The sequence below is a fragment of the Phocoena phocoena genome, chromosome 8, assembly GCF_963924675.1.
Source record: "Phocoena phocoena chromosome 8, mPhoPho1.1, whole genome shotgun sequence".
NCBI classification, from domain to species: Eukaryota; Metazoa; Chordata; class Mammalia; order Artiodactyla; family Phocoenidae; genus Phocoena; species Phocoena phocoena.
Genome location: NC_089226.1, coordinates 14,863,812 through 14,872,021, shown reverse-complemented (window position 1 = coordinate 14,872,021; position 8,210 = coordinate 14,863,812). Strand labels below are relative to the sequence as shown.

The 8,210-nt window shown below is 46.5% G+C and overlaps 1 protein-coding gene across 3 annotated transcripts in view; it reads right to left on the bottom strand.

Annotated features, from left to right (window-relative positions):
* Positions 1-305: 305 nt before the first annotated feature.
* JAML (junction adhesion molecule like) overlaps positions 306-8,210 on the bottom strand; it is a 31,645-nt gene continuing 23,740 nt past the window's right edge. For 2 of the 3 annotated variants that reach the window (XM_065881732.1, XM_065881731.1), the window contains 4 exons: positions 6,162-6,300; positions 4,041-4,101; positions 2,493-2,576; positions 306-802 (listed from right to left, as the gene is read on the bottom strand). In XM_065881732.1, the coding sequence (XP_065737804.1) occupies positions 710-802; positions 2,493-2,576; positions 4,041-4,101; positions 6,162-6,300 (377 nt within the window). In that variant the 3' untranslated portion in view covers positions 306-709. Of the gene's footprint in view, positions 803-2,492; positions 2,577-3,992; positions 4,102-6,161; positions 6,301-8,210 lie in introns of all 3 variants that reach the window. The other variant, XM_065881729.1, reaches the window with a different exon arrangement.

The window sequence follows — 8,210 nt, the reverse complement described above, 5'->3', positions numbered from 1 at the left end:
GAGTGTCACTTTTGTAAAAGGCAAGTGCCCCAGCTCCACCCAAGAATTCCAAACCAGAACACCTCTGGTGGAGCCCAGCAAAGAGCCACCAGCCACTCTGAAACCCAGCCAGAATCAAGAAGCAGTGCGTTAAATCAAAGAGCTGTATTCATACCCCACTTCCAACCCCATTCACCCCCTCAAAACCCCAGTGTGTAAGTCACAGCAGGTCTTTCCTCCAGTCACTTCAATTGTTTCAGGAGTTCCAGACCATAGAGTCCTCACCAAGACTCCACTTGCCCCTCAGCCAGGGTAGAAACACAGGATGATTTCCACAAACTGCATTTATTTAGGGATAATTGGCCAAAGAAATCATTTGGGTTGGTTTTTATCTCTGTGATTCTTCCCTGTAACCATCCACAAAGAGCACCGTCCAAGCAGAGGGTCTGACCTGATGGGATGCTTGCGGCCTCTGGGGCAGCTCAGTCAGGGTCCCCAGGGCCAGTGTCCTGCTCCAGAGGGACCAAGTCCGTGCTCCCCCTAATCAGGGCCTGTTCCTCCAGAGCTGTCCCATCTCTCTGCCAAGCTTCAAGCCCTCCATCTTCAGTCCTTTGCCCAAGCAATGAGGCCGGAGGAGGACTTGGAGGGCAGGGGGTCTGACATGGACTCAGGACACAAGGAAGAGAGAGTCTGTGCCACGGCCAAGGGCAAAGGGAACTCCCCCTTCTTTTCAAAAGGCTTGCTCTGTCCTTGGCATTCCCCCATCTGACTTTTTGTCAGATGGGCTAGTTGGTGCTGACCTCAGAGAAGGCCAAACTGGGTGCTGTGGGGAGAGAGAAACAAAGCACATTTGTAAGAAGCATTTCAATCATAATAGTTAACCATTTATTGAGCTCCTTCCATCTGTCCAGCCCAATTCTAATTTCACATGCACTGTCTCATTTGATCCTTACCACCTGAGAGACAGGTTTTATCGTTCCCATTAAGGATTAGGAAACTGAAGTTCAGAGAAGCTAAGTTGCCTGTCTAAGACTGAGCTAGCTTCTGAGTCAGGGTAAAGATTTGGACCCTGGTGTGTCCAACTCCAAAGCCTGCGATCTTACCATTGTGCTCTACAGCCTCAGAAAGGGGACACGGCGTGGTGCCCCCTTCATTTAAGTAAATTTAATCAAGAAGCAAAGGTTCTTTGTTACCCTGCTCTCTTTCAGATAACACCTCCCTACCTGAGGTCTCAAACAAGTGGTACGCAGGCCAGAGTTCACCCACGGGCTTGTTTAATTTGGTACATAGTGTTTTAAAATAACTTGACAACCCCTGAAGGGCTTTGAGTTTGTGGCCCTGGCCTCTCATCACACTCGCTTTATTGAAACCGTTTCAAGGGGACAGGGCTGCCATTTTCTGCAAAGTTTAAATCGCAAGCACCTGGCAGTGAACGTGGGGAAGCTGGCTTTGAAGCTGGCTTTCCCTCCTCCATCATCTCTGCCCCACAGACTATCTGCAAACAGTACCACCCAGGTGGCTGACACACTCCCCAGCAGCCACTGTGCAGCTAGCTGTATCAGCAGGTCTCTAAGATGAGGCTCTGGCAGTCACTGTAGCACCACATGTCCATAACAGGAGAAGGATGGGGGGAGGGGAATGACTATATTCAACTTCAGAGGGGAGCTTATGTTTCCCTTGGTGGAGCCAGGCCAGGGCTCTGATCTCACACTTCCCTGGCAGAACCTTTCTCTGCTGTAATTATCTGGAAGTCATGTGTCCTTAGCGCTGGTGTGACAGGAACAAACACAAGCCGTCATCCTATAAACAGAGGAGGCCAGCCTTCCTGAACCCAGCAGAACACGGCTCCCTCCATGGCTGGGGTGCCTATCGTTAGTCTACAAATAGCATCATATCTCTCGCCAGCTCAGTCCTTTTGTCCTTACCCCTACTCACTACACAGCAAGTGTCTTTTTTAGGTGCTGGACTTCCCTGGACAGTTGAGCAAAGAGAAAGTAGGAATCAGACTCTGTATTATTCCATGAAATTCAGCATGAAGCCTTGCCGGCAATTAGATTATGTCAAGGTATAATAAGTCACAGAATTTAAAAATCTAAGAGTTGGAAGGCACCTTTTGAAAGGAAGGAAAACCATCCCTTGTGCCACGATGCTTGTGCAAGGATCTTACAGCCCTTTACTATGCTGTGTTAAACCAGTATTGTACCGATGAGGCAGAGATCTTGCCTACCCTCATGAAGGCACTTCCTTTTGCCTCTAAGATCAATCCTCTCCAGCCCTAGAGATACTCATAATACTCGAAATTGGGTACAAGGACAAGTTTGATATTACTTTTCTATCCAGCAGAGCTTCAGCTTCTCACCCTTTCCTACTACCTAGAAAAATCTCTGCCCTCAGCAGAGTGGCCTCCCCAGGGGACCTAGCAATGTGCATCCCCCATGAGTTTGCCATATCCTTCCCAGCTCCTTTTTCTGCCTCCAGATGCCTGGCTTGGGTGGACCCAGAATATTCCTCACCATGGTCATGTAGGTGGCCTCTGACTTCCCACTTGATTCTTCATCAGTCACCTCTTGCATGGTTATTGAGGAGTAGATATGTTTCTAGAGGGGAGAAAATCATGTAAATATTCCTAAAACTCAACAAGTCTTACACGCCAGAGAAAAGGCTATCTACCACTCTTCAAGGGGACAGGGGTTCTCCAGGGCATCAACCACCAAAATCAGTAGGTCAGAGGGTTACTAAGAGCTAGAGAATTATCATAGGTCACAATACTCCAGTCCTCAGACTTCCTGGAAATTAAGAAAATTAGCTCATCAGCAAAGAGCACTATCTTAAGAACCAAATTCTTTGGTTCAAAAGTCAAACATCTAGGACCTCACTGGCGTCCAGTGGTTAAGACTGCACGCTCCTAATGCAGGGGGCACGGGTTCGCTCCCTGGTCAGGGAACTAAGATCCCACGTGCTGCATGCCGTGGCCAAAAAAAAAAAAATCAAACACCTTTGTTTGGATGGGCATTGAGGTAGCAGCAGAAAATTCTTATCTTGCCAAATTATTTGTACTTTGTGATTATTTCCTCCTAATTAGAGTCATGGCAGGACGGCATCCATCAGCAGCTAACTGTCATCATCTCTTCCAGATGGTTTATATGCCAGGAACAGCCCTCACTGAACTTCACATCTGTGAGGACAGAGGTACTTTGTGATTCCCATTCCTGTCACTATTTGGAGAAGTGATATCATCCACTGACAAAGTCTTGGACTTCTGGAGTCCCCTGCATTATGTTGTGAGAAAATCCTACTCTTGGGTCACAAACAGCCCAAAAGATGGAAAGGTAAATATGATAAGAGGAGTTTTTCAAAGGAAAGAAAGAGAGAGAGAGAAAGAAAGAGAGAGGGAGGGAGGGAGGGAGGAAGGAAGGAAGGAAGGGGGGAAGAAAGGAGGGAGGGAGGGGGAAAAAGGGAAGGAGGAGGGAAGAAAAGAAAGAACAAAAGGGGAAAAAAAGAGTTCAAGGAAACTAATCCATTTCTCAGTCCCTGGTAGCAATTATTTATCACAACTAATATGGTTGGAAAAGTTCTTGATCCTCTCTTTCTAAAGGTCCCCGAATATTTAATCTGAACAATTAACTCCTTCACTTAACTCTGGAATGGATCATAATCATCCTTTATATTGATACCATGCCTCATAGATTACAAAGCACTTGCCTATCATCATGTTATTTGAACCTTACAACGGGGCAAATACGTTTGTCCTTAAACTCATTTTACTGATGAGAAAACTGAGGCTCAGGGAGGTGGCAGGGCTGGGCTTGAACTGGGACTTTCCCAGGGTCCTCCAAGGATGTACTGGGCTGCTGGACTGGCCCTGTCCGCCCCACGCCACTCACTCTCCCAGGGACTCATTGCAGTGATGGAGATTTTCTGAGCCGCTGCTCTGTGCCAGGCACTGGATGCGCCGAGACATAACGATGAGTGAGACACAGTTCACACCACCTGAATCCTGGAGCAGCCTCCACCTTGCCCTCACTGAGCACGGCAGCAAAATGGCAGAGTTCTTCTCTTACCTCTGGATTTGCCTTCGTTGTGTTCTCCAGGCTTTTGACCAAGGTCGTGGAAGTTACTGAACTGCAAAGGCATGAAAAGCATGTGGAATTACCCAGCCAGCACCGTATATCCAAGGCTGACAACATGAGACCACACAGAGTTTTATGAAGAGAGAGACCCCAGGTTAGGAACTACTCCCAGACACCTACAGCCCACGCTACCCAGCTCCGCTTGAGATCTGAGAGATGCATGTCTTTCACCGAGAGCAGAAAGGCATCTGGAGATAGTTTAGGCTGAACGACAGCTTCAACCTCTCTATTGTCACACTAACAAGTTTTCTGCCCATAACAATTTTAAGTGAATTAATAGAGAGGGGCCATGGGATTCGATTTTAACATTTCCGAGGACTGGGGAGATGGAGCTGAGCCAGCAGGAAGCAGCAGAAGCTCAGCGAGACACCGGTTCAAAGGCTTCCGGCTTCTTTCTCCCAGGGAGGAGGCCAAGCAGAATTATCCCCTCAAACACCCAGGGCTGGGAGCTCCGGCCCCTTCCCTGCCCTTGGCCTTTGATCGCTCGACCACCTGCCTTCTGCATTTGCCACTAAATAGGCTTCCTTTCTTTCCTATTTTGGCCTAAGGTGGAGCGAGAAAAGAAAAATAACAACAACCAGGGTTAAAGCTAGAAAGGAATGTATATTTTTTGGACTCAGAGTAGAAATATTTTAATCGTATTTTCTGATTATAAAGTTGTATGCTCTGATTGTAAAATAACTCAAATAATACAGAAATGTAGACAGTCTGAAATTGAAGCCTCAGTACACTCCCTACCCTCCTAGCACCCACCTTTTCTTTTATCTCAAATAGCACTATTAACATTTTAGAATTATCCTTCCAAACCTCTCTCAATGCAAGCATAAGTATACTCACACAAAATATATTTAGTATATATGCTGCTGAAGAGAGAATTACATAATATGCTTTTTTATTAAAATGAGATCATTCTATATATTGTATAATACTACTCCTCGGACATCTTTCTGCATCATTACATACAGAGCCATGCGGTATTTCATTGAATGGAATACCAATTCATTGAATCATTACCTTTCTGACAGGCACTGAGAATGATTTCAGTTTTTAATTATAATCTTTGCTACAGCAACCACGTTTATGCACAAGTCTCGGCACATCCGTCCGACTATTTCTTTAGAATAAACTAGTAGACAGACATGGAAATGCTGCTCTTCATTTTGAGGGAAACTGAGGCCCAGAGCAGGGAAGTGAGCTGATAGGGAAAGCCAGGTTGTCTAACTCTTGGTTCAGTGCTGCCCACATGCCCAAAGCAAAGACCTTCAAGCTCAAAACCAAGTCAGAGAGCCCCCGGGGAGTCAAGTGCAAACCTAGCAGGCAGCAGCAGTTTCTGGATAATACATGTCCCACGGGGAAAGGAGTCCCAAAAGTCAGCACTCCTCAGTCTTAATGGGGGTTCTTGCCCATTGACACTATTTCAAAAAGAGAGTCAATTTGCCCTAGCGACATAGTTCATCAATAGTTGGATAAACGGAAGGATATGAGCCTGCCAACAGCCAGTGAAACACTAGTGCCCGTGCCCAGAGCATCGGTGTATTTCTGAGGTACTGGTAGAATTTCAAGCCTTTAAAAACACATTTCAACAATAAATAATTTAGGACCTGAGGCCATTCATTCAAAAGTAGCTTCTCATAATTAAAATGTGGTCCTTCAGATAAAGCCACTGACAACCCTCAAAGTCTGAGCTTCTCTACGAAGTATATACATACTGTGGACAATCCAAAAATCGTTTCAGGCATTGAACAGCACCATTACGGTTCTTGCATAAGATTTACACTCTTAATTGTGCTCTACTTGGACCAACATTTGTAAGTCTTTGTAATCTTTGTAAAATGAGGATGGTGTGGGAATGTGCAAGGCCTTTCAGGATAACAGTGAGCAAAGGGGGTGGGGTCGCTATACGATGACGTCTAATGTGGTAACCACAGATGATTCTGGTTTAAAACACCCCCTTCTGTGAAAATGGCACACTTAGAGCCTTATCACTCTCTTCCACTTCAGGCTAGAGGCACCTCCAGCCCCCCAGCCCAAGAGATGGGAGCAGCCCTGTACCTCTTATCCCCATAGGTCCTCTTCACAACCAATATCAGAACCGGAAGCAGCAGGATAGTGGCGCAGATAACTCCCACAATGATCACCAGCTGATTACCGCCCAGGATCTCAGGTCTGAGGGTTACTGAGGTCACCAATGCTTGGGAAAGGAGAGAAGTAATGACAGGGCCTCAATATTCCAGAAAAGAGCTGGGAGCCTCACCAGTTCTAGGCCAAGTAGCAACAGCCACGTCAGAAGTGGGAGGAGAAGGTCAGACTCCACTCCATGTTGAAACACTAGGACTCCAGCTGTCCCCATCAGATTGAGAACCAAAGTCCGCTGACACACACACACACACACACACCCGCCCCCGCTTACCGTTAAAATGTAGACTAAGGTCGGTGGGAAAAGAGAATATCACCTCACCTACAGTAGAGTTTCCTTTCACATTAATAATTCTATCTTAAAATGTGGTTTACCAAATGACAGAAATGACAGACATGTTAGAGCCTGCTCTACAACACTCAGCCCCATAGTCATGATACAAAGTAAAGCACTTCCACCCTTATGGCACCCTTCACTCATTTCTTCAGTTCACTCTGAACATACACATCAAACACCCCCTGGGTGCCAGATATCACTGGGCACAGAAGATACAAAGACTAATAGTGCACGGTCCCTGCCTTCAAGGAGAGAGACAATGTAAACAGAAAACCACAGACTGCTTATAGATGCTTTGAGAGCTGTCCATATAGAGTACAGAGCAGCATAGAGAAAAGGGTACCCAATTCTATGGGAGCAGAACCTGAGAATTTGTCAGCAAAAGTTTAAGAGTTTAAGCTGAGTCTTAAAGGAAACATCAAGGTTTTTTTGGCAAACAGTATGGGGAAGGATGGTAGGGACTTTATACCCAAGGTCTGGAGCTCTTAGGTGCTTTTTTTGTTTGTTTGTTTTGTTTTGTTTTGTGGTACGCGGGCCTCTCACTGTTGTGGCCTCTCCCGTTGCGGAGCAACAGGCTCCGGACGCGCAGGCTCGGCGGCCATGGCTCGCCGGCACAGCCGCTCCGCGGCATGTGGGATCTTCCCGGACCGGGGCACGAACCCGTGTCCCCTGCATCGGCAGGCGGACTCTCAACCACTGCGCCACCAGGGAGGCCCTCTTAGGTGCTTTTAGGTGACAGGATGGTGCTTTTAGAAACTAGCAAGAGTTCCATGGGTCTGGTTCAAAGGTTGTGTTTGTCGGTGTGGTGGGGACTGAGGCTGGATAAATAACAGGAGCTAAGTCATGCAGGACCTTGATTATCTCAATGAGGAGTTTGGATTTTTTTCTTTGGCAACGGAGAAGACATTGAGAGATTATAAGCAGTTGAGATTTGTTACTGAGAAAGATGGCACTCAGAGCTGCATGAAGAATGAGGGGTAGTGACTGAGAATGAAAGCAGAGACTTGTTAGAGGCCTACAGTCCAAGACGGGGATGAGACAGCCAGAATAAGGCGGCGGTGACAGATGGGAGAGGAGGCAGATCCAGTCAGTAGTAGACAGCCATAAAAAGGAACGAAACTGAATTATCTGTAATGAGGTGGATGGACCTAGAGTCTGTCATACAGAGTGAAGTAAGTCAGAAAGCGAAAAGCAAATACGGGTTGCTGATGCACATATATGGGATCTAAAAAAAAAGGTATGATGAACCTAGCGGCAGGGCAGAAATAAAGACGCAGACGTAGGGAACAGATTTGAAGACACAGTGGAGGAAGGGGAAGCTGGGATGAAGTGAGAGAGTAGCATCGACATATATACACTACCAAATGCAAAATGCGTCGCTAGTGGGAAGCAGCCGCATGGCACAGGGAGATCAGCTCTGTGCTTTGTGACCACCTAGAGGGGAGGGATAGGGAGGGTGGGAGGGAGGCTCAAGAGGGAGGGGATATGGGGATATATGTATACGTATAGCTGATTCACTTTGTTGTACAGCAGAAACTAACACAACATTATAAAGCAGTTATACTCCAATAAAGATATATATATTTTTTAAAGTCAGTAGTAGAAATGACAGGACTTGTCAACTTGTT